The sequence below is a fragment of the Delphinus delphis genome, chromosome 2 (genome assembly GCF_949987515.2).
Source record: "Delphinus delphis chromosome 2, mDelDel1.2, whole genome shotgun sequence".
Classification (NCBI taxonomy): domain Eukaryota; kingdom Metazoa; phylum Chordata; class Mammalia; order Artiodactyla; family Delphinidae; genus Delphinus; species Delphinus delphis.
The window spans coordinates 5524202-5550773 of NC_082684.1; the positions used below are offsets into that span (position 1 = coordinate 5524202).

The following is a 26572-nucleotide window of genomic DNA, read 5'->3' on the forward strand; positions in this document are numbered from 1 at the left end:
AAGCCTCACTATTATCCTGCAGCAGAGGCCTCCTGCGGTAGCTGGTGGAGAGGCTGCCTGTGCCCTGCCCGCGCTCTGAGGCCTGAACTACAGGTCAGCGTGGCACAGCCGTATCGTGGAGTGGCACTCCACAGTGACAGAGCCGGCTGCAGAGACACATGGGTCCAGGGGCGGGTCTCTCAGACGTAATGTCGAGGGACAGAAATCAGGCCCCGACGTACACACTATATGATCCATTTACACGAAGTTCGAACACAGGTAAGAGTGCTCTGTTGTCACGGAACTTGACATCCTGGTTTTCCTGGGAGGGGGCGGAGGGATTTGGTCCCTGTCAGGGCCTGGCAGGGGTTCTGCATATGCATCTGTACAAGCTCAGCGAGCTCACACTTCAGGTTTCTGTACGGTACAGTGCGGTACACCCCAGGTGAAGAAAACGCTTCCTCCTCAGCGGCCCCACGGTCTCCCCTCCACCAAAGGCCGTGGAACCGGGATGGGCGACTACTATTCATGATGAAAGTTTCAAATCAGGCCGCTGTCACCTCGTGAGCACACATCCACCCCCTACCCCAACAAAGACACCCGTTCAACCCAGAGGAGACGCAGGAGGTCGGGGTTCTGAATCTGAGTTACTACCTGGCACCGGGAAGTTATTTCTTCATACTAGGTCACACGATTCCTATCTGAAAATGAGGGCTGGATTAGCTGATTTCCTTGTGATTCTATGGTGAAGTTAAAAAAATAACCAGTAGTTGCTTTGCATCAGTCATCTGAATAAAATAAGACCTTCTTCTCCCCCCTTAATGTATCTGCATGTACAGATAAAATAAAGCTTAACTCCCGCATCCCGGGGCCAGTGAGGCAGCTCGGATCGGAAACCTTCAACTCAGCTCCCTCCACCACGAAGCTCAAGGCTTTTGGGTGGAAAAAAAGACAGCTGACTACGCAGTTATTTGGTGCCTACAATGTTGCAGGCAGGCCCTGCACTCATCACGCACACCGCTGTGGTTCCTCGCTGCGCACCCCCAGTTCTCAGCAGAAAATCCACAAACCCTGGGGCCTTTTCACAGTGGGGACAGAACTCTACAAGTACCAGTTCTATGTACGACCTGCGGGAAGCATACTCAAAACGTGTTCTTTATTTTCTTAAAAAAACTCTCCTAGGGTTTAAATTGGGTCCCAAAGCTCCAACCTGTCAGGCACAATAGGTATTGAAAAGCCATCTCCCTCCAGGTTCCACTTCCCACCCCAATTCTGGCAGCAGTAGCAGCAGCAGCAGCAGTGACAGTAATAATACCCACAAATACTAATACTGGGTGATTAATACGTGTCAGGCAGCCTGCTAACATACATTCGACTTCATTTAAACTTAGAAACAACCACATATCACCCATCTTATAGCTAAAGAAATTGAAGCCTAGAAAAATGACCAGGACTCAAGGCCAGCAGGGCACCCCGAGGCCCAGTTCCTCACTACCACGCTCTACCAAGGTAAGATCTCCAGCAAAGTGCAGGACTGTCTGTGGCCACCGAGATGCCAACATCCTGGAAGGCCTGCGACCTCCCTCTGAAGCTAACGCTACAAATTTCCGAGAACGGCCGCGTGTGCTCTTGCTCCTTTGCTCTACCTGCCCTGCACGGAAGCTTCTGCTAGCGCCCCTTGCCGCCCCCAGCCCACTGTCTACACCCCAAGCCTTCCAATTTGGAGCCCTTCACTGTGCAGTCCGTGCCACCCTTCTAATTCCACATCCAATCTCCTTGCTACCGGCACCGCGGTCTGCAGACACTGCAGCGCTCTCTTTCCCAGCGTGTGCTGGGCTTTCGGGCCCACGTGCCTTTGTATTTGCTGTTCCCTCTGCCTGGGATGCCCACTCGCACCTCTTTGCCCTTCAAAACTCCAGCTCAGATGTCACCACCCGCTCAAGGCCTCCCTTGGCAGCCCACAGGGGCAGTCCCTGATTTCCCTTTCTGTGCTCCTCAAGTCCCTGCCCTGCTCATACCTTATGAGCACTTATCACAATACGTTACAGTTAGCAGTTCATGAATCCGTCTACTCCAAGATACCAAGTGCCTTGAGGGAAAGGACTCCATCTCCCCATTTGTTACCTATTCTGTCTAGTCAGTTTCTAACACTCAGTAAATGTTGAGTAAAAGTGTGCTAAACATACGCATGATTGAATACAAGAATACATTTTTGCTCGTTCCCTCCGGTCTACGCCAAACATGTGTCTAGAATATCGAATTAGGATGACAAATGTAAGATGCATCTGGACACTTGGCTTTAGGAACACAGCACAAATCTGTATCTTACCGAGGGCCAAAAGATGTAAATGCCATTCTCTCCCCCTTCAAATTGCTAACGTAGCTTTAAATCTAGAGTCAGGCAGTGCGTTTCTCTGAGAACCCACAAAGCATCAGCTCAGCGCAGCTGCAGGGCGAGGACACCCAGGCAGCCAGAACTGTAGGAGGGCAGAGGTAGAATGAGAGAGAGTCTAGGCACCAGGCCAAGACCGAGCCCCGCTTACCTCCTTCTTGGGAATTCATGATGTTCAGGGCAAACAGCATGGCATTGGAGAACGTGGTCGCCTCTTCCTTACTCGCAAAGTTTAAACCATAGACCTGGCGGGCATCTCGCCACTGGTGGAAGGTTGGCGTTGCCTGATTGTACTTCAGCCCTTTCACGATTGAATAATTGATCACAACCTGAAAGGGAAAAGAGAGAGAAATACGTGTAAATAAATAAAAGGTAAGTGAGCTGTGTGGGGCAAGGATATTGTGTCCCCTGGGGCTACAAGAGGACAGGGGGACGGGGATGGGGTCAGCAGAAGGGGAAAGCACGACCCGGCAGCTTTTCAACATGATCTATACAACACTGAGGGTTTGAACACTAGTTCTTTCATTTAACTAACAAAGAGTGTGGTCGTGACCTCCACAGGACAGCCCTAAGCTGGGAGTCAGGTTCCCTGGGTCCTGGTCCTGGCCCTGCCTCCCAGCCATGTCACCCTAGGCGGCACTGCACTTCTCTGGGTCTCAGTTTCGCCAGTTATAAAATGGGGATAATGATCCTGGCTCTACTGACCTAATGGGGTTACTGCAAAGGTCACACAGTGACACATATCTTATGGAGGCTTCTGGATATTAAGATCCTTAAGGGCGAGAGCCTTTTCTAATTCATATTTATGCCTCCCATAGCCCTCTGCATAGCGTCTTAATACTCAGAATGCACTAATAAATGGGTTATTAGTTAAAAGGACAACTAGCCATTCTTTTGCATGTGGCTATTCAGTTTTCTCAACACCATTTACTGAAGAGACTGTCCTTTCCCCACTATATGCTCCTGACTCCTTTGTCATAAATTAATAAAACCATATCTGATGGGTTTATTACTGCATTCTCTATTCTGTTCCGTTGATTTTTGTGTCTGTTTTTATGCCAATACCATGCTTTTTATTTACTAAGGTTTTTAATTACTATACTAAAATTACAGTAATATAGTTTGAAATGACGGAGTGTGGTGTCTCCAGCTTTGTTCTTCTTTCTCAAGATTGCTTTTGCCATTTGGGGTCTTCTGAGGTTCCATACAAATTTTAGGATTATTGTTCTAGTTCTGTGGCATTTTGATAGGGATTGCGTTGAATCTTGTTGACTGCTTTGGGTGGTGTGGACATTCTAACATGAGCACAGAGTCTCCTCTCTTTGCCTTGGTGAGTCTGGCTGAAGGCTTGTCAGTTTTGTTTACATTTTCAAAGAATCAGCTCTTAGTTTCCTTGACCTTCTCTATTGTCTTTTTAGTCTCTATTTCACTGATTTCTTCTTTTTTAAAATGATCATCTCCTTCCTTCCTTCTTTTCCTCCCTCCCCTCCCTCCCTCCTTTCTTTCCCCACCCTCCCTCCTTCCTTTCTTTCTTGGCTGCGTTGGGTCTTTGCTGCTGCGTGTGGGCTTTCTCTAGTTGTGGCGAGCAGGGGCTACTCTTCATTGCAATGCGCAGGCTTCTCACTGCGGTGGCTTCTCTTGTGGCAGAGCGTGGGCACTAGGCGCACGGGCTTCAGTAGTTGGGGCACGTGGGCTCAGCAGTTGTGGCTCATGGGCTCTAGAGCTCAGGCTCAGTAGTTGTGGTGCACAGGCTTTGTTGTTCCGCGGCATGTGGGATCTTCCCGGATCAGGGCTCGAACCCGTGTTCCCTGCACTGGCAGGTGGATTCTTAACCACTGTGCCGCCAGGGAAGTCCTATTTCATTGATTTCTGCTCTCATCTTTGTCATTTCCTTCCTTCTACTAACTTTGGGCTTCTTTTTTCATCTTTTTCCAGTTCCCTGGGGCATAAAGTTAGGTTGTTTGTGACTTTTGTTTCTTGAGGTAGGCACTGACTGCTATGAACTTAGCGGTAGAATGCAGAACTGCTTTTGCTACATCCCACAAATTCTGTTATGTTATACTTCCATTTTCATTTGTCTCCAGGTACTTTTTTTTTTTGCGGTACGCGGGCCTCTCACTGTTGTGGCCTCTCCCATTGCGGAGCACAGGCTCCGGACGCGCAGGCTCAGCGGCCATGGCTCATGGGCCCAGCCGCTCCGCGGCACGTGGGATCTTCCCGGACCGGGGCACGAACCCATGTCCCCTGCATCGGCAGGCGGATTCTCAACCACTGCGCCACCAGGGAAGCCCTGTCTCCAGGTACTTTTTAAATTTCTCTTTTGATTTCTCCTTCAACCCACTTCTGTAGCATGTTGTTTAATCTCCACATACTTGTGACCTGAAACCATAAAGCCCCTAGAAGAAAATATAAGTGGTAAGCTCCTTGACATAGGCCTTGGTGATGATTTTTTGAATCTGATACCAAAAACAAAAGTGACAAAAGCAAAAATAAACAAGTGGGACTACATCAAACTAAAAAGCTTCTGTATAGCAAAGAAAGCCATCAACAGAATGAAAAGGCAATCTACTGAATGGGAGAAACTGTTTGCAAAACATATATCTCATAAGGGACTAATATCTAAAATACATAAAGAACCTGTATTGCTCAATAGCAAAGAAACAATCCAATTAAGAAATGGGCAGAAGATCCGTATAGATATTTATCTAAAGCAGACATACAGATGGCTAACAGGTACAAGAAAAGATGCTCAACGTTACTGATGATCAGGGAAATGCAAATCAAAACCACAAGGAGCTATCAGCTCACACATGTCAGAACGGCTGTTATCAAAAAGACAAGAAATAAAGTGTTGGCAAGGATACGGAGAAAAGGGAACCCTTGTGCACTGTCAGTGGGAATGCAAATTGGTGCAGCCACTACAGGAAACAGTAGAGAGGTTCCTTAAAGTTAAAAATAGAACTATCCCATGATCCTGCAATTCCACTTTTGGGTATTTACCCGAAGAAAATATAAACACTCAATCAGAAACATATATGCACCCCCATGTTCACGGCAGCATTATTCACAACAGCCAAGATATGGAAATAACCTAAGTGTCCATTGATGTATGAACAGATTAAGAAACTGTGGTATATACACAATGGAATATTACTCAGCCATAAAAAGAATGAAATCTAGCCATCTTGACAACATGGATGGATCTCAAGGGCATTATGCTAAGGGAAAGAAGTCAGACAGAGAAAGACAAAAACCGTATGATCTATCTTGTATGTGGAATCTTAAAAAAAAAAGCTCATGGATACAGAGAACAGATTGATGGTTGCCAGAGGTGGTGGTGGGGGGGTAGGGAATGGCAGGGAGAAATTATGCATATGAAACCTCTTAACACAGCTGCTAGCACACAGGCTGCCAGCAAGTGTTAACTGAGAAATATTAAGGTCCTCAGAGATGGAAATATGCAAGCAGAGTCTAGATAAGGCTGGATGGCCTGCTGTTAGTGATACAATGGAAAGATTCTGCTTTAGGAGAGGTACAAGATGATTTCTCGGATCTCCTCTGGCTTTGAGGCTCTAGGGTTTTGTGACTTGAATTGGAGGTAACTCAGTCTATTGTCCCCCTGGTCAGGAAGGAGAGCTCAGGAAAAAATTTGGAGATGCAAGGGGACATGGCCAAGACACCCTGTGTGCTGGCTGGGGCACTAAGATGAGAACTCTGATTTACTGCTCCATCCTGCTGTGCTGTTGGATAAAGGCCAGAGGATAGCAAACACGGGCAATACCCACAAGAGGTTTTTCCCAAGTCTCAGCCAGGTGGAAGGTAGGTTTGGATTGTCCTATAGTGAAAAAAGAGCCAGCAAGTGAGAGAGACGGAGGGAGAGAAGCACGTGTACTAAATTAGCTAAAGAAACACAACAGTTTTTTTTTTTTTTTGGTACGCGGGCCTCTCACTGTTGTGGCCTCTCCCGTTGCAGAGCACAGGCTCCGGACGCGCAGGCTCAGCGGCCATGGCTCACGGGCCCAGCCGCTCCGCGGCATGTGGGATCTTCCCGTACCGGGGCACAAACCCGTGTCCCCTGCATCAGCAGGCGGACTCGCAATCACTGCGCCACCAGGGAAGCCCAACAGTTTCTTAACTTGTTACATACTGACACTGCAGTTTTGGCCAACATCTATAACCAGGTTCCTCGGTGGTTCTCTCTCTGGGTTTGGCTCTAGATCGTCAGAAAAGGGCTGGAGGTTTTGTGGCTACATGCATGATAAGAAGCACAGTGACTTGTGGTTAACACAGCTCTTCAGAGGAGAGGGCACGATGATAGCGGTACAGTGACCAGAATGAGGGAGATGAGACCCTCTTCCTTTCTGCCGTGGTTAAGTCTATACCAGAAGGTCTGTGTCTGTGTGGTTTTGGTGCTGCACTTTTAGTGGACATTGACAAACTAGAGCAAGCCAGAGGGATGTGTTTCAAATGGACGAAGGTCTGGAAACCACATCATATCAAGAATGGTTGAGGGATATGGAAGCAAGATAAAAGAAGACTCTTCAGTGTATCACATATCTTTCCAGGTACTCGAGGGGATGATCTGGGGAAGTGAGATTTAGAATCCTAAGATCTGAAATCTCTGGTTGGCTATGTTCTTGGAGGGGGACTTAGAGGGAGCGGGAACTGGGGGAGGTGGATGCCTATCCAGAATCTAGAAACAGTGTGGCGTAAGGAACTCAGAGACCAGACAGAATGTCTAACTCATCCTCCCTTTTTACAGTTGGGAAAACTGAGGCCCAGGGAGAATGAGTGATTTGCCCAAGGTTACAAGGTAAGTAATGGTAGAACTGAATTTAGAATCCAAGCCTGTAGCCTAGCACTTTGTGCTGCTTCTGACTGCCAGCATAATGAGCTGCAATCTTTCTTCCCATAATTCCTTCTCTGGTCCTAGCTCTAACCTCTAAAGAGCCTCAGAAATCGATTCTCTACTTTCAGAGATTTTCGGCTACTGGACTGGGAGAGTGTGATAAAGCTGTCCCAGAAGTCCTCTGGGTTCTTTGCTGCACATGGCTGGCCTGTCCTCCAACTGCAGCTCTTGGGTTACCATTTCTGATCCATCTACACCTAGAGCATAGAGTTATAAAGGCTGCTCACCGAGTGCTGTGTCTGCTAGCCAGACATAGCCCACAAGGGTCTACGACTGCTCCAAACACAACTACCGTACTAGGTACAAGGACTGAGCAGAGGGTTTTGAGTCAAACGGTTCAGGATTAAAATTCTGGCCTTATTACTTTGCAGCTGAATAAACTTGGAAAAGTTACTGGCATTAGCTTCTTCATACGTAAAATGAAAATATTATAAATAATGCTGGACTGAATATCCTTGTGCATATGTCTGTGTGAACATTCCTATGAGCAGAATTTCTGGATCAATGGACATGACCATTTAAACATTTATATTTTCTGTTTGAAAAGATCTACTCTGAAACTTCTAAACTGCCTTCTAAAAAAGGAGAGTCCATGCAATGTGTTTTGGACATATGTGCAGATGACACATGGCCTATTTGTCACTTGACCATCTCGAGAGGTGGTCAGTGTTCATTAACTGACAAACAGAACTTACGAGCGCTGATAGTTAAAAATCTCTGTACCTACTCAATGGTTCCATTCCCTTGTTTACTCTCCTTAGAGCATGTGTATTACTACAAGTCCACTTAGGGCTGCGGATCAGCTTCATTTAATACACTCCTCCCCAGAGATGTCCACGTTTCTGAGTATCACCATCAGTTACTTTCGCCTGTTCTTGAACTACACAGAAATGGATTCATATGGTATGTTCACTTTTGTTTCTGTGTTCTTTCACTCAATATAATATCTATGAGATTCACCTGCGTCACTGTATTTATAAGTATATAGTTTTTTTTGATTGCTACATAACATTCCATTTTTTGATATACTATAAATAACCTATCCATTCTCCTGTTGATGGACATTCTCGTAGTTTCTAACTGTTGGGTATCAGGAATAAAACTGCTGGGAATATTTTCATATAGGTCTTTCAGTGGACACAGACACTCATTTCTCTTGGGTAGGTGCCCAAGAGTCGGTTATAGGGTAGGTGTATACTGAGTTTTACTAGGTTCTGGCAAACCATTTTTCAAACAGGCTGTATTGATTGACACCTCCGCCAGCGGTAATGGGAACTCCAGCTGCTCTGCATCCTCACCAACATTTGGTGTCCTTTTAATTTTAGCCTTTAGTCCTTTGAATTTTAGCCTTTCTGGTGTGCGTGCAGTACTCTGATTGCAGTTTTCGTTTGTATTTCCCTTATGGGTAATGATGTAGAGCAACCTTCACGTGCTCACTGGCCACGTCTTCTGTTCGCTGCTCTTTTCTCTTTTGTGAAACTCCTGTCCCAGTCATTTCGCTCATTTTTAAGAGGTTGTATGATTTTTCTTTTTGATTTGTAGGAGTTCTGTATATATTCTTCATATGAATCCTTTGTCATATTCATTTCTCTCCCTCTCTTTCTCCCTGCCCACATGTATGCATGCATATATGTATGTACGTATGTGTGTGCGTACGTACGTATATTCTCCCTGTTTGTAGCTTGCCCTTTCATTCTCTTAATGGGGCCTTTTAACAAAGAAAACTCCTTAAATTTAAAGAAGTCCAACTTAATTTTTTTTCTTTTACAGTTAATGCTTTGTGTGTCCCGTTCAAGGTCATAAAGATATTTTCCTGTATTTTCCCCTTAATATAATGAAGATATTTTCCTGAATTTTCTTCTAGACACTTTATTGATTTACTTTGCATATTTAGGTTGATTTTTAATTAATTTGGGGGTATAGTGGGAACTAGGGATAAAGTTTTTTTTTCATATTGATATCTCATTGTTCTGTCATCATCTGTTGAAAAGACCATCTTTAGCCCACTGAGTGCAACGGGGCTTTGTCATAAATCAGGTGACCATATATATGTGGGTCTATCTAGACTCTTTTTTTCAAAAAAAACTACAACATTTTGCTTTTCTCTATTGTGTATCTGCTTTCTGTTTCATTAGATTTTTGGTTTTGCTTTTAATTTTTCCTTCTACTTTTGTTGGTTTAATTTTTTTCTTCTGGCTTCTTGAGATAGAAGCTTAGGTCACTGACTTTCAATCATTCTTTTTCTAAGCTATGCATTTCTAGCTATACGTTTGTCTATATGCTGTGCTTTAGTTGCATCCCACAAGTTTTGCTACATTGCAGTTGCACTATTGTTCTGTTCAAAATATTTTCTAGTTTTACATTGTGACTTTTTTTTTTGGTCCTATGGGTTATTTAGTAGTATACTGCTTAATTTCTAAACATTTGAAGATTTTCTAGTTATCCTTCTATTACTGATTTCTAGCTTAATTCCTCTGTGGTCTAAGAAAAACTCTGTATGATTTTAATCCTTTTAAATTTGTTGAGATTGGCTTTGTGGCCTAGCATGTAGTCTGTCCTGTTAAATGCTCAATGTACACTTGAGAAGACTGTATATTCTACTGTGGCTGCCTGTAGTTTCTATAAATGTAAATTACGTCAAGTTGGTTAATAACGCTCTTCAGATTTTCTACGTCTACTTATTCCAGTCTCTTGCAGGTATGAACAGAATCTCCGACCAGGCTTCTGGATTCCTTTATTTCTCCCTTTAGATCTGTCCATTTTTGCTTTATATATTTTGAAGATATATTAGATGCCTACAAATTTAGGATTGTTATGTCATCCTTTTCAGTTGACTCTTTTATCATTAAAAAGGTCCTTTATCTTCACTAATAATTCTTGCCTTAAAGTCTACTTTGTGTAATATTAATATAGTCACACCATTTTCTTTGGTTAGTGTCTGTTAAGGTTCATCTTTTTCCACTCTATTACTTTCAACCTGTGTCCTTATCAGCTTTATATTAAAACTAATTCTCCAAGCTTTGGTAGGACTAATCTAGACAAGTGCTGAAGGATAAAACTTATTTTATTTTATTTTTTAACATCTTTATTGGAGTATAATTGCTTTATAATGTTATGTTAGTTGTTGCTGTATAACAAAGCAAATCAGCTATATGTATACATATATCCCCGTATCTTTTCCCTCTTGCGTCTCCCTCCCACCCTCCCTATCATACCCCTCTAGGTGGTCACAAAGCACCGAGCTGATCTCCCTGTGCTATGTGGCTACTTCCCACTAGCTGTCTGTTTTACATTTGGTAGTGTATATATGTCCATGCCGCTCTCTCACTTTGTCCCAGCTTACCCTTTCCCCTCCCCATGTCAAGTCCATTCTCTATGTTTGCGTCTTTATTCCTGTCCTGCCCCTAGGTTCTTCAGAAACTATTTTTTTAGATTCCATATATATGTGTTAGCGTATGGTATTTGTTTTCCTCTTTCTGACTTATTTCACTCTGTATGACAGTCTCTAGGTCCATCCACCTCACTACAAATAACTCAATTTCGTTCTTTTCATGGCTGAGTAATATTCCACTGTATATATGTACCACATCTTCTTTATCCATTCATCTGTTGATGGACACTTAGGTTGCTTCCATGTCCTGGCTATTGTAAATAGTGCTGCAGTGAACATTGTGGTACATGACTGTTTTTGAATTATGGTTTCCTCAGGGTATATGCCCAGTAGTGGGATTGCTGGGTCATATGGTAGTTCTGTTTTTAGTTTTTTAAGGAACCTCCATACTGTTCTCCATAGTGGCTGTATCAATTTACATTCCCACCAATAGTGCAGGAGGGTTCCCTTTTCTCCACACCCTCTCCATCATTTACTGTTTGTAGATTTTTTGATGATGGCCATTGTGACCAGTGTGAGGTGGTACCTCATTGTAGTAAAACTTATTTTAAAAGGTCACACTTCTTGTGTAAGAGCCCACAATTAACAATGTTTGCACATGTTTTATTTTGGGAAGTGTAGGAACGAGTGGGAGTGTTTTCCGGTTCTCTTCAAGGAGACCTTGTAACTCCAAATACTGTCTAACAGGTTTCTGAGGCTTCTGAGTAAGAAGAATCAAGAGCCCTTTACAGAAAAAGCTGATGGTGGGGAATGGTCTTCCTGACCCACATGTTCACCTGGGTCTAAAACTCCCAGGATCTACAGGTTGGCAAAGGCCTCTGGGGTCTCATCCAAATGTCCACCCAGTGATGGGACGTTCTTCCCAGGATGCTTACCAAATGGCCTGCTGGCTCGTGGGCTCACAAAGCAACACAGCCCCTCTTCCGTAGTGTGCTTCTAAGAAAGCTCTTCCTTTTATGGAGTTTCAATCGTCTCCATCGTAGTATCCACGCAGTATTTCTAGTTCTGCTCTCAGGGCTTCACAGAAAAAGTAAGATTTCTCCTCCACATGGAGAAGGAGCTCTTCAGAGATTTGAAAACTGTGGCCATGCCCCTTTCCGTTTTTCTCTCCTCCAAGTAAATATCTCTTGCTACTTCCTCAACTGTTCCACATAGTAATGCTGCTTTCAGACCTCTCAGCAGTTTGGACGCCCTCCTCCTTACAGATTTCATTTACGGCACTCAGATTTGGTCCCAACATTCACGGGAAAGTACAACCAGTGCAGAGCAGAGCACGACTATAAAATCCCTCCTTCTGGGCCTCTACTTCTATTAATTCAGCCTGAGAGTCACTAACATTTTTAGTGGCCATAACTCCTTCTCAACTAAACATCTTTTGGTTTCTTCACCTTTGATGTGAGATTCAGGTTAGACCCTGGCTAATGATACTATAACTTACCAGTTCTTTTCCCCACAAATGATCACCTGGTTTTATGTCCACCTATTAGCAAAACGGGGGAGACAATTCTTATACCATTATCCTCATGGGGTTACTGGGGGACTGAAATAATAAACATGAAGAGTGCCCTGTAAGCCACAGAGAGCACTGAGCATGTACGATGTCCCCCTCTGGTTATAAGACCAGGAATCTCTGTCTCTCTTAAGATGTCTGACCTTGTAATCCATACTGCCTGGAAATCAGACCTGTGAAAATTCATATTTTCTCCTGGGTCCATAAAAGTTATTATGGACCAGGTTTCCTGACACTTTCTCTAATACCTTGGTTTACTGAGAATCTCTTTTGTGTTCCTGGCTAATGTGTCCCACCCACCTGGGCAGAGTTGCAACCATGTTCCAGGAGCCTGTCTGATGAACGTGTAATTCCAGCTGGAAGGCTATGTTGGTAACTTCTCCATCAGGTCCCAGAAGATCTCTAAGTTTGAGGCAACAGAGTCTCTCTGAGTTTCCCCAGGAGATCACTGAGGACGGCTGCCAGTCCCTCCCTGAACGCAGCAAAGGTCTCCTCCCAAACGAGCCCCAACACGTGCTTTCCTCTGAAGGAAGCTGAGGCTTCCGAGAACCAGGTTCACGTTGGTTCCCACACACCATGGTATCTTCCTAGTGTGCCCTGCAGGGCAACCAAGAGGCATGAAGAGAATGGAAAACTTGTCATAATAAAAGCAGCCACTTAGGGAACACCCACTATGATTCAGGAACTGCCTGAGATAATGCGCCTTACGTCAAAGGCGAGTACCAGGGTGGAACTGCCCTGGCTGTCAGGGAAATGTGTGAGATGTTTTTGGTTGTCACTAGAGTTGGGGCTAAAGGTGTTATAAAGCCTGCAGCGTATGGTGCGCTGTGCCTCTAAAAGGCAGAGCCAGAATCAGTGAACTAGAAGAACAGGGAAGCAGCTTCTAGAAGGTTTTTAGAATAACCTGCCTATCCGTAAGGCTCATCAACAAGGGACAGGGATGCCCCTGAAGGTACCCAGAGTTCCAGGTCAGAAGGACCACCTTTGATCAGGGGTTCTGAAGTGAGGAGGTCCCTTTTAGCCACAAGAATCTGAAATCTAATAGGGCTATTTTGGCAAAAGCAGAAACCCATTCAATAGGCAACACACTAAAAACAGAGTCCTCAGTTTCTGTTCTCTTTCCTATTTGAGAACACGATGATTCTTGCAAAGATAGCAGCAAACCTGCTGCTCAACTCAGCCCAGGGCTGACTGACAAGGGCTGCCTATTTAAGGCAGAGGTGTTCATAAACGCTGAACTACAGATCTGTCGATTTCACTGCTGAAAAATGTCCTTGTCCATCTCTAAGAAGAGAGCTGGAGGGAGAGCCTGAGGCCCTAACAGAGTCACTGTGGTGAAGCCACACGAGCCCTTTCTCCATGTCTCTATTTCAGTCCACGACACATCAGCTCAGTCTGTCTGAGTTATTTGTACACGACTACCGCGGACACAGGTGGACTGACCTTGTATTTATTGGCACAGGTACTTACCAGGTACACTCACAAACTACCTCATCTGATTTTTCCAGGATGTACTATTATGGAGGAGAATGATCCCAGATTCTTTAAATCATCTTGATATTCCCCCCAAAGTAAGACTTAGGGGGTTGGTGGACCCAAAATCTTCACAGCTATATTACTTATGGGTATGCAGGCAGAGAATACTAACACATTTGTACAATATATTTTTCAAAGCTGTTTCACATCTATTATTTTATTTATATTCTAATATGACAATAACACAGTGAGGTAGGCAGGGTGTGGATTACTGCCTGTGTAAGACAGCTGTGAAAAATGAAGTTCAGAAAAGATAGTTTGCTCAAGATCTTACACCTTGGAGTATGAGAACAGAGCCAGACACTGAACCCAGACCTTTGACTCTAAATCATGACCTTGTTGTTCTCTGACCATTGTCCACCAGTGTGTGTGTGTGTGTGTGTGTGTGTGTGTGTCTGTGTGTGTGTGTGGTGTGTGAGGTGTGTGTGTGAGGTGTGGGTGTGTGAAGTGAGGTGTGCCTGAGGTTTTGTGTGTGTGTGGTGTGTGTGAGTTGTGTGTGAGGTGTGTGTGTGTGTGAGGGGTGTGTGTGTGTGAGGTGTGTGTGTGTGTCTGTGTGTGTGTGAGGTGTGTGTGTGTGTGAGGGGTGTGTGTGTGTGAGGTGTGTGTGTGTGTGAGGGGTGTGTGTGTGTCTGGTGTGTGTGTGTGAGGGGTGTGTGTGTGTGAGGGGTGTGTGTGTGTCTGGTGTGTGTGAGGTGTGTGTGTGTGTGTGTGTGTGTGAGGTGTGTGTGTGTGCGAGGTGTGTGTGTGTGAGGGGTGTGTGTGGGGACGGCCTGTCGCCCCAGCACTCACCTGCTGATCCTGAAGCTTGACTCCGACGACTCTGAAGGTGTTGCTGGCAGTGTTGTGGTAGATGTTGATCCGGCTGAATCCCTGCTGGCCAGGTTTGATTGGTACCCACTTCTTACTGGTGTCATCGTAGACCATCACGGAAGCCCGGGCTTGGCAGATACTCTGTTCGCTGCAGACCAAGAGAAAACGTTAAGCGTCAGCCTCAGTTACAAGGGATGGATGCTGGCTTTGTCCTTTTCTGAAACAGAGGCCAACTGCCGCTTGACACAAAGGAACTTCCTAGTTGCCAGAGCTTCCAACTGTCTGTGGAAGGGCCGCTCTGTGCGGTGATAAGTTTTGACTCTCCAAAGACCAGGGGGAGTGGACAGGAGGTTCTATGCCAAAGTTTTTGATAGCATGGAAGAGACTCCCAGCTTCACTTTCAGGGGAAAAGGTGCTTGAATTAGAAAGGAATTACAGCTATAATTTGCCAACTGTCCACAATGTCCTAGGCACGGTGTTGAATAAGACAATGCACTAAAGCACATAAGCTTCGCAACTTATGAAGCAGCCATTTATTTCCCCCATTTTGTAGATGACAAGAGAGTGGCTCAGAGACTTGGAAAGATTTATACAAATTCACATAGGGACTCAGCGACTCTATCTGGGATTTCCAACCTGTTCTGTCTGACTCTAGAATACATGATACAGATAATATTCTCCACAACATCCAACAAAACGCTCAGTTTATGATAGCACGACAGTGTGGCTTCACACATGCTATGTAGACAATAACATGATTAGGTGATCTTCTGAAGAACAGAGTGATGAAAATCAAAATGAATAGATGGTCCACCCTGCTTCAATGGAGACATTTCCGAGCAAACTCCCCTGTTCAGCATGTGACAGAAAACGAGGGAAGAAGCAAAAGAAGCACCCGGAGAGAGAAGGTAGTCATGACTGAAGTCAGCACACTGCAACTCCTGCCACAGCACGCAGGGCAAGTCTCCCAGAGCCCACCGGCCTCTTCATTTACATATAAGCCTAATAATCTTAAACATTTACTTTCTCAGTCTCTAGTATATTAGAATCCCCCAATTAAAAAGGTAAGACGGGCTTCCCTGGTGGCGCAGTGGTTGAGAGTTTGCCTGCCGATGCAGGGGACACGGGTTCGTGCCCCGGTCCGGGAAGATGCCACATGCCGCGGAGCGGCTGGGCCCGTGAGCCATGGCCGCTGAGCCTGCGCGTCCGGAGCCTGTGCTCCGCAACGGGAGAGGCCACAGCAGTGAGAGGCCCGTGTACTGCAAAAAAAAAAAAAAGGTAAGACGTGGTTTTCAAAGGTAGGCACCCCAACAGCAGCGAGGAGTGGCTGTTAGCAGAAAGGGAGGCTGAAGAATTAGAAACGGAAAGTTAAAGCCCAGCAAGTCGGCGGCAAGTTATAAAGAAGTGAAAGTGTAATTGTGATAGTCGTGATGAGGAGACCAAGCAGTCAGGAGAAAGTCACAGTCCGTTCCCTTCACCACCTCTAAGAGGGCAGGGAAACCAAATACTCGGAGAAGTTCTCTCCCCAGTCCCAGCGGTCACCAGGTGACAAAACGATGGTTTTCAGGAGACTGGCCCTCAGGGACCTGGAAACCTCAGCTTGGCCGAGGCAGCCTGCCTGAGGGCTCTTGTGGGCTGAACTTCCCCGGGACCCGGCTCCCCTACGACTCCAAGACGGCGGAGGAGACACGTACAGATGGTCACCACCTTAGCAACGATTCTGGGTATGTGCACACACAAACCTGTCCGTACACATCCCCTCACCTCACGTTACACGAATCCCTACGTACATTTGATGGCTGTCCGGCTAACGACTTCGCGTGCCGGCGCTCTCAGACCCGCTCCAGGCCTACGCTGCTCCACCTCAATCCTTCTGCTGGCCCCTCGGCTCTGCCCGAGGGTGCAGGAGTCTGGGGTGCCCTGGACGCCAGCCGCCCACGCCCTGTGCCGAGGCTCCCTCTGTGGACACGTGTACTGGGAGTGAATTAGGTGGGTTTTGTTGTGCAATTGTGCTGCATCTTTTTTCTCATAATTCATTATTCATTCAACAAATAATTAAGGGGAAATCAGTGATGAGCCGAGCAGGCATGGGCTTCCCCTGAAGACAGCCATATCATACCGGCAGGGAGAAAAAAGAAAAACAAAAGGAGAACCAAACACAGCACTAAGCTTTGCCTTCTCTGAGCTCTGGAGCCCGAAACCATGTTATCTTCTACGAGAATATTAGGAGGAGTTGCCGCTCCCCTGGCTGAGTCATTGGGGCCCTGTCCTCATGAAGTCGAAGGTAGGAATCAGAGTAAACTGTACACAGAATTAGACCTTGGTTCAGATCAAGTCAGAGTCCCACACCAATGTAAACTAATTACTAATCAAGTTCCGGGCTAAGCTGTGTCACTTACTGCTACTCACGCACTTAGGCACTCATGGTGACAGTGGGCAAGTAGGTGTGTGCTCTGAATGCTGGCTCAGGAGCTGGGAGAGATCCTGAGACGCGGCACAGTGTTAGGTAACAAAGCACAGACTCGATCAAGTCAGAGGGATCTGAGCCAAAGTCCCAGGCGTAGCGCTCACTGGCACGTGACACAGAAGCCCTCGAGATGCCTCTGGGGGAGCAAGCCGGGAAGGAACCGTGTGGTAGAGTCCCTGTGTGAAGGCCGCGGAGTGCCGCCCTTCTGATCACCTTCAAACGAGCCTGTTCTGGAGCAGAGCTGACCAGTGGTCCCAGCTGCTGCCCTCTGGATGCCCACCACGTCTGCACAGAGGCCACATTCTCTGGGCTACTGTCTGCCAATGACTCAGTGGTGGCAGGGATGGCTGGCCCACGCAGGGCTCCTCCCCAGGGGAAACCTCATCAGCCAGGCCCAGATTGTCTCAGAACTGTGCTGTGGGCTGAGACGCTTCCTCCTCAGTCCTTCTCGCCCCTTCTTCTGCAGACGCCAGACCTGCACCTTGGCCTGAGGCTCTCTGGGCCTCTCCACTCCCTCCACCCTTCACTGACCTTCTGATAAATCTCTGGAATGTAGCCGTCCTGGGGGACTTGGTGTCTGCTTCTGGAAGACCCGAAGTAACACAGCCTGCACGGTGCAGGCTCCCCGAGGGCAGGGACACAGGGGTCTCATTCTCCACTATCTCCAGAACCCGGCAGACAGCAGGGGCCTGAGGACTGCTCCCTGTGAAGAGAGCTCTGGAGAGGACCTAGCCCCTCTCCTGCTCAACACAGCACACCTCCTAAAGCAGCCCGAAGAGCGCGCCGAGCCTCTGAATGGAACTGCTGGCGACGGAGAACTCTGCTCTCCAGAGCAGCCTGTTTGTTGTGAAACGGTTTGAGTTGTCCTTGTCCTGAGGGTCAGCCCACTCCCCGCCCTCCAGAGGCACAAAGGGGCTCTGGACAGCTCTGCCAGTCTAGTGGACAACTGAAGGAGCACCTTGGCTCTGCCATCCACCACTCACACAACACAGCGACAGGCCGCCGTGCCACCCCAGTGAGTCACCACCTGTCACATGTTCTCTCAGGATCTGGGTATGATACTCTTGCCTTCGTCTGACAAGCACAGATGCCGGTGAGTCCAAAAACATTTAGTGATGCAGAGATGCACATGACAGTCTCTGCTCACAGCTACTCAGGAAATAAGACAAATAATTACACACCTTCCTCAGCCTGGAGGGACTGAGGGAACAGGGGAGACTTTCTGCAGAAACCGCAGTGTGGGTTTAATGCTGAAGAGCTCTCAACCCCAGGCGGGTTCAGGAAGGGGATGTGGGATTCCGGGCGGGGGCGGCCCGCAGCCAGCGAGGCAAGGACAGCGCACTGCGTGCAGAGCCCACCTGGGGCACCACATACACCTCTCGGGGCTGTTCAACGGACATGATACGGCAACGGACCCCCCGCTGTGCTTGCCCCTGCTAGGTGCTTCAACATCAACCACTTTTTAAAAATTGTAATCATAGCCACAGGCTCCCTTTTTGTGTTTTTTTTGTTTTTTTTTTAGCAGTTTAGGTTCAAATTGAACTTGTGGTTAATCAAAAATCCCTATTTTTGTTCCCATTTGACTAGTGCTTGTCTATCTCTGCTTATTTTATTACCACGAACAAACCCTAAGTGCAAGAAAACACGTGTTTACTTAAGATTCGTCTTATTATCCCTTCGGGATTTTTGTTTTGTTTTGCAGGAGTCAGCACTTTATTACTTTTTATTTTTACTGAGATATAATTGACGTGTAACATTATATTAGCTTCAGGTGTGTAACACAATGATTCCATATTTATATATACTGCAAAATGATCACCACAGTAAGTCTAGTTAACATCCATCACCACACCTAGTTATGAAAATTTTTTCTTGTGTTTTGTTTTAGTAAACTCTTGATTCCTCTCCAGCCTAGACAGTGCCTCTGAGCGCCATATATTCACTGTCTTCTCGACACCTCCATGGGGATGAATATGCAAACTCTACACTACACGTGTTATTTCACAGGCACCAGACACTTCATTTGTCTAAATCAGTTTTTTGAGGAAAGTTAATTTGGTAGACAAATATCAGAATGGCTGAACTATTTTTCAAACACATACATACAAGATTCCCTTTACTAAACTGAGAAGGACTACTGCTACCCCTCCCCTCCCCCAGCCCTGGCCCTACACAACTTGCGCCAAAGCTGGTCCTCCTGAGGGCTCATCTCGGACAGGCTGCCTTCACGTGAGCAAACAACCACTGACCAGTGGGAATCAGTCCAATATGCCGTTTGGTTTGTTCCACATGGTGCTGAACTGCCAGGCTGATGGACTTTTGCCCCCTGGGACCTAACAGGCTGCTCTGAGCTGCAGGTACAAGCAGTTTCTCTCCCAGGAGAAGGCTCTTGCAGAGCTAGCAGTCCAATTCCAGTCTCATTTTGGGCTTTTGTATGGGTATTTGTGGGCCCAGCAAAATATTCAAGTCTGTAACTTCCCTCCCAGTGGCAGGTGAGACATACACTAAGAAAGCTGGGACAGCGCTTTTGTCAGAACCGTAGAGGAGGAAGATGGCGTCCTCTGGGCCTCAGTTTCCTCATCTGTACAAGGCTAGTCTGACCTCAGGGCCCCCCTCAGACAGCCAAGCGTTCGTGCTGAGCTCTGCCCATAAGCCCAGCCCCGGGTCAGCAGTCAGTGTCTTGTCACTGGTTCAGCAGTTAACTCCTCTAGGCTATACGTCAGAGACCACTACTGAATCCCTGTTGAAATCTCTCACTTAAAAAGAAAAAGCGCAAACACACCCCAAACTTTCTGCATATAACTGTGAAACAAACTCACAGATATTCCTGGACTTGACATAAGAAACCACTGATACACTGTGGATAAAACTAATACACGGGAAAACACAGTGAAAGTAGCCTGAAGTCAGTCTCCACCTCTGCTTCTGTCTATTCCTTCTGGAAAAGCGCAGCTTCCATGTCCCACCAGCTGGTGGACTCCCGCCCCACCGCTCCCTACGTGACCGGGAATGAGGTCTCCGAACCTCTCTCGGGCTTGCGGTGACACCCCATCCTGGCCACGCTCTTCCCTGTGCGCAGTGAATGTGGAATCCTTTCCACTCTACAAATACCTTTCGGGGCTTTTCCAGGCATTTACTACAAAAATTTGAAGAACAGAGTGTAATTTCGTAAAGTAAGAGCAAAAAGGTGCAAAGCCAAAAAGGGAACAGAGAACAACAGGTCCAACGAAGAGAGGCTCATTGGAAAACTAAGCCCAGGGTTGAGCTTGGAACCTGTACAGCACTTGGACCTGTAAGAAGAACCAGCCCCCGCAGCACTGTGCTCGTCTCTGCCTCTCACCAAAGCTCTTACCTGTCTGTCCTGCTTCTCAACATCTGCATCAGCATCCGTCTGCCCCATTAGAAGGTGAGCTCCTTGAAGGCAGGGGCTCTATTGCTTTCCCCTTCGTAAATCTGCTCCCTTGTGTGCTGCTGACACTACAAACTGTTGAATACATGACTCTCTAACTGTGAATAAGTGCATTTATGACCGCGTGCCCGTGGGAACATTCCGTCTACAATCCGAGTCCGTTAATCCTCAGAGAGAGTAGCTGAATAAAAGTCTCGGTTACAGAGCACCATCAGATCACCGCGGCCTGGGATCTGAGAGTCAGGAGACCGCAGTGCTGAGGGTGGGCCTACGGAGAGTGAGGCTCCCAGGAGGCCAGCTGCAGACACAGACCCGCGGCTCTGGGAAAGTGCAGGCTGCCCTCTCGGGGTCCTCTGGAAGGTCAGCCTAGGAGCGCACTCTGTCGCCTGGATCACACCTCACCCTCCCCGCCAGCACGGGCTCAACCCAATGCCCAGCTCGGTCACTCCCTTCAGACAGAACAACTCATCACACTCTGTCCTGAAGGCGTATCTTGTCGCCCCAGCAGGACCAGGAATCCAGGTTTGCCTGGGACTGAGGCGTTTCCCGGGAGGTGGGGCAGGACACTCAGCGCTAAGACCAGGATGGTCCCAGGCAAAGCAGAGTGAGTGGTTACCCTACTGGGAGCTTCCTCTCCCTCTCCACAATAACTATCGCAGGATTAAGCGCCCAATAAACACCCAGTGAATGTGAGTCTGGCTGATGTAAGCTGATATGAGCTGGCACCACTCCCTGCTCCCAGCCGCTACCTCTCTAGCTCTCGTTTTCTCTTCCGTCAGGCTGAGACATATGATACCCGGCCAGACAGACCTGCAGAACAGTGGCAGGTACAGTAAGTGGCATGAAGGAAAGCCACCCAGCACCTTCTCCAGGGGGTGGGCCATCACCCTCCCAGGGGCAGGCACTCAGGAGAGTAAGTGGGCAAAGCAGGGCTCGGAGACCCGGCGTGGGAGATGCCCCGGCAGCACAGCCTGTGCCCCCAGTGGGCAGGCCTCCGCCCTGGGGCTCCCGGCAAAGGCAGGACCCAACAGCCTGCGCGCTGCCACCTGAACGCCCAGGGTGGCTCTCCAGGTCACACTCAGGAGCCCCCGACCTTAGTTTTCTCCTTGGAGGTTAAAAGAATAAGGGGTAAGGGCAGCTCCAACGTGGATACAGAAGGCGCCTCACACTGGCTTCACCTCAAGTCTTACCTCATGCAGACGTGCTGTTTACTTGAGCCAGTATGTCCCTCGTTCAAGACAACTTCTCTTTCCTACATCCACAGTTTGCATCTCACCTTTCTCAGCTCAGTGCCACTGCCTTCAGGAAACACCTGTCCATTCACTGCCACTGTCCTGAAGGTCTGCTGATTTTCTCTCTCCCCCACGAGGCAGGTTTTTTGTGGTTGCTTTAAAGATGTTCATCTCTGTAGCTCCAATAACTGGGACCTGCTGGATTGCTCAGTAATTATCTCTGAATACATGCTTGCTTCTGAGTGTGCCTAGTTCTGCCAGGCATCCTGCTTCTCAGCCTTCGAGGATTCTTTGGGGTGGGGAGGGGGTCACGACCCACCTGAGATCGGGCCACCACTGCTTTCTCTTCCCGCATTAATTTAACAAATAAACCAAGAACACACCCCTTTCACTGAGTACCGACTACGAAGCAAATATATCCCCACGCCTGGTCCTTAGAAAGCAGACCGTGTGTTGAACAGAAGCCGCGGTCTGCGCCATCAAGGGAAGGCGCGCGCGCAGCCCACGGCACTCCAGGGGTGCAGAGCGCCCGCAGCAGAAGGGGAGCCTGGCGCGTCTGGCCCAGGGTGGGGGTGCGTGCGTCTCGGGCAGAGTGCCTGGTGCTCCTGGCCATCACCCTGGGCCTCCCGTTACTTCTCAACACGCACGCGTTCCAGGGGAACCAGGGAGCCTGCACCAGGCGTACTGGCACCGCATCCCAATCCAGGGACCAAGGAACAGGGATGGAAACAGAGCCCTGTCAGAGCCCAGAAACATTCGTAAGGAACCTTTAGATGGAGGAGTCAGGCCAAGTGAAGGGGGCAAGCTTACCAACGTCCCACAGCTAAATGCGGGAGGCCGGGACTAGACTGCAGACCCCTTTCTGCTACAAGATAGGGCTTCTCTGCCTCCTGAATAAAGCATTTTTGCCACATGCAAGTTTTCTCTTTTTTATGTCATTTTTTTCTGAACCATTTGACAGTTCCAGATATCATGATACATCAATCCTAAGGTTTTTACATTTCTTTAAAATAAGGACGTTCTGATATATAACTTAAACACCATTATTACATCTAAGAAAATTAGTAATTTACTAATAGATCCAATACAGAGCCCATATTAAAAGTTACCCAAGTTTCCCCAAAATGTTTTGATTTTTTATAGATCTAGGATCCGCTCATTCATTACATTTAGTTGTGTTGTCTGCTTACTCTCGTTTAAGCTAGAATGTTAGGGCTTATTTTTTTCCTGTTTATCACTGATACTGATTTTTGTGTGTGTGAAGAGATCAGGCCAATTGTGTTGGGGGCCGTCCCCATCCTGGATTGTTTCCTCGTGACTAAATTCAGGGTAAACAGGAAGAACACAGCACAGGTGGTAGTGGGCATGTATCCTACCACATCACATGGGGCAGCACACTCAGGTGCCTTCTCTTGCAGAGGCAAGCCTGTCTACTGGAGCAGACGCCAGATGTCTCCAATGGAAAGGTGCCTTCCTTCTTGGTAATGAGTAAATCCCCTCTAGGGTGACCTTTTTTCCTCTTAATGGAAACAGGCCTGAAACAGGTTTGGTGTTTTCATCTCAACTTAAAATGTTTATTCTGAAACAGTTCATGCCTACAGCTTTGGTGTTTTGTTCTAAACGTAAAATGTTATTCTGAAAACAGTTCACGCCTGTGAGAAGTAGGTTCCCATGATCCCACCACTCAGGCCAGGAAATGTGATGTCATCTCAGAAGGCTGTTCAGCTGGGACGCCCCTGCATCCCAGTGCCCTCCTCTCGACCAGTGGGAGCCACCCCCCTGAACCAGGGGCTTTTACCAATTCTGTGCATGTCCTTCATAGCACAGTCACATAACAGACTATGTTACAGAAGTGGTTCTCAAACTGTTTTGGTCTCAGGACCCCTGTACGCCCGTATAAACTACTGGAGATGGCAGCTAATTAGTACAGAAATGCAAATCAAAACTACAGTGAGGTACCACCTCACACCAGTCAGAACGGCCATCACTAAAAAGTCTACAAATAACAAATGCTGGGGAGGGTGTGGAGAAAAGGGAACCCTCCTACACTGCTGGCGGGAATGTAAATTGGTGCAGCCACTATGGAGAACAGTATGGAGGTTCCTCAAAAAACTAAAAATAGAATTACCATATGATCCTGCAATCCCACTCCTGGGTGTATACCTGGACAAAACTATAATTCAAAAAGATACACGCACCCCTATGTTCACAGCAGCACTATTTACAATAGCCAAGACATGGAAGCCACCTAAATGTCCATCAACAGATGATTGGATAAAGAAGATGTGGTACCTATCCATATACAATGGAATATTACTCAGCCATAAAAAAGAATGAAACAGTGCCATCTGCAGCAACATAGATGGACCTAGAGATTATGCTACTAAGCGAAATGAGTCAGAAAGAGAAAGACAAATACCATATGATATCACTTACACGTGGACTCTAAAATATGACACAAATGAACTTATTCACAAAACAGAAACAGACTCACAGACACAGAGAACAGACCTGTGGTTGCCAAAGGAGGTGGGGGTGGGGGAAGGATGGAGTGGGAGTTTGGGATTAGCAGATGCAAACTAGTATGTATAGGATGGATAAACGACAAGGTCCTAGTGTACAGCACAGGGAACTATATTCAATATCCTGTGATAAACCATAATTGAGAAGAATATGAAAAAGAATGTATATACATGTATAACTGAATCCCTTTGCTGTACAGCAGAAATTAACACAACACTGTAAATCAACTATACTTCAATAAATTTTAAAAAATTATTGAGGGTGCCAAAAAGCTTCTGTTTATGGAGATTAAGTCTATCTGTATTTACCATATTTGAAATTAAAACTAAGAAGTTTTAAAAACACAAGTATACACTTCCTTGGCTGTCACCGTGACAATGTCAACACATGTCATGTAAGCCTCTGGAAAATTCCACTTTGCACTCATGAGAGTGAAAAAGGCAAATAATGTCTCAGTATTATTACAAATATAGTTTTGACTCACAGACCCCTAAAAGAGTAGGTCTCCTGATCACATTTTGAGAACTGCTGCATTACAGTAATGAAAACAATAAATTAGATCCGCACAGAATAACACGCATAATCTCAAATGGTGACTAAGCTCCATTTTTGTGAGTGTTAGAATTAAAGAAAGGCTTTGGGTAAGTGAAGAACAAATTTGGTATCAAACCCAAGTATCTTTTCTTCTACCCAAGTTGGTTGGGAGAGCCAGACTGCCACGTCATGTGCGGTCAAGACTGTTTGCCACGGCTTCCCTGGTGGCGCAGTGGTTGAGAGTCCGCCTGCCGATGCAGGGGACACGGGTTTGTGCCCCGGTCCGGGAAGATCCCACATGCCGTGGAGCGGCTGGGCCCGTGAGCCATGGCCGCTGAGCCTGCGCATCCGGAGCCTGTGCTCCGCAACGGGAGAGGCCACAACAGTGAGAGGCCCGCGTACCGCAAAAAAAAAAAAAAAAAAAAGACTGTTTGCCTTTTCTCTGCTCTGATGCCAGTGTCCCGGATGCCTGGACAGCTGGCTCCACTTCTCTGTGAAGTCTAGTGGAATCTGGAACAAACACTCCAACCAACTGTTGAGAGGGCCTGACATCCTTAGACTGATCCTGTCTCAACCCCTTCCCACACTTTCTCTCGAGGCCACCGACGCAGCCCTTCCCTTGGGGAGCCACCTGACAGGCCATGTGCACACGAGGACTGCTCCAACTTCAAACGTATTTAAATTCCACTCTATGCCTGTGTCCCCAGAGTCTGTGCCTCTGACCACTTGTGGGAGTGGAACAGGTTTTAACACGGCCTTGGGACAGAGGTAGAGACCTGGCTGGGCCAAGGACTGGGGCGGTGCACGCATCCCCGAGGGTAAGTTAATCAATCGCCTGGGAATGAGACCCGGCTGCGCCTCGGCTGACACCCCTGATTATCGGCGGGGCGGTTCGGCTCAGATTCGCATCAGAATGAGTGCGTGCCATCCCCTGGCCATGGGGGCGGACGCAGACCCTGTCCACGAACAGCTCTAGGCTGGGAGGGGAGGTGGTGGATGAACAGATGACTGACGGAGAGAAGCGTGGGCGCCACAGGAGGGCTGAGGAGGTCTCCCGTCTCCGGTGGTACTAACGGTGGAAAATCGGAGACTACAAAGAAAGACAGAGATTAGGAGCCTTGATTCTAACTCTGATGGTCATTCTGGGCAAGTTCCTTCGAGAGGCTACAGCTAAGCTTAGCTTTTGAAAACACAAGAGACCTGGCTTCAAAGCCCAACTCTGCCAAGTGATACCAGTGTGACCTGGAGCAAGCAAGCTACCTTTGCTGACCCCTGTTCTACCAGTGAGATGGGAACAGCAACGAACACCTCCGAGGATGAGGGTCAAGTACAACACATGTCGAATCACATCAATGTAATTAGCACAGTGCTTGGCATGGAACACTCAGAAAAGGGTACTGCTGCTACTTTTCTCTTTTAAGGGTTCAGGTGTCAAAGTCTAGACTAGCTCTCAACCATCTCCTGCCTCAGGAAGCCCAGGGAACACAACACACTCCCATGAGAAGAACTTAGAGTCGTTATGGGAGTGTTTCTCCACTGCAGACACATTGGATTCTTTGAATAGAAGAAGACAGCAAAGTTTCAAGACGTCTTCAAATGACTGGGCTACACATCCCGGGACAGCAAACGCACAGCATGATCTCTGAGGGCTCGTTTGGTTGTGAGCTTCCGGGACTCACACTCGCCTGTGAGGACAAGACGTCAAAGGAAACACCAGCTGCCCTTAGAGACGGTCTTCCAAACCCTGTAGCAGAGGCAAGGGTGTGGGCTGGGGGGCACCGTGGGGTGGCCAGGCCGTGGGACTTCTTCCACGTTTGCTTATTCAAGCTCTGAAGGGCTGTGGAATAAGTGGTGACTGCTGGGCCCAGGCAGCTGACTAC

At 47.3% G+C, this 26572-nt stretch overlaps 1 protein-coding gene across 5 annotated transcripts in view; it reads right to left on the reverse strand.

Moving 5' to 3' along the window:
* EVL (Enah/Vasp-like) overlaps positions 1 to 26572 on the reverse strand; it is a 165343-nt gene that overhangs the window by 48483 nt on the left and 90288 nt on the right. For 4 of the 5 annotated variants that reach the window (XM_060003933.1, XM_060003935.1, XM_060003931.1 and 1 more), the window contains exons 2-3: positions 14507 to 14675; positions 2523 to 2700 (exon numbers count right to left, since the gene is read on the reverse strand). In XM_060003933.1, coding sequence (XP_059859916.1) covers positions 2523 to 2700; positions 14507 to 14675 — 347 coding nt within the window. Of the gene's footprint in view, positions 1 to 2522; positions 2701 to 14506; positions 14676 to 17525; positions 17663 to 26572 lie in introns of those variants that run through there. The other variant, XM_060003934.1, reaches the window with a different exon arrangement.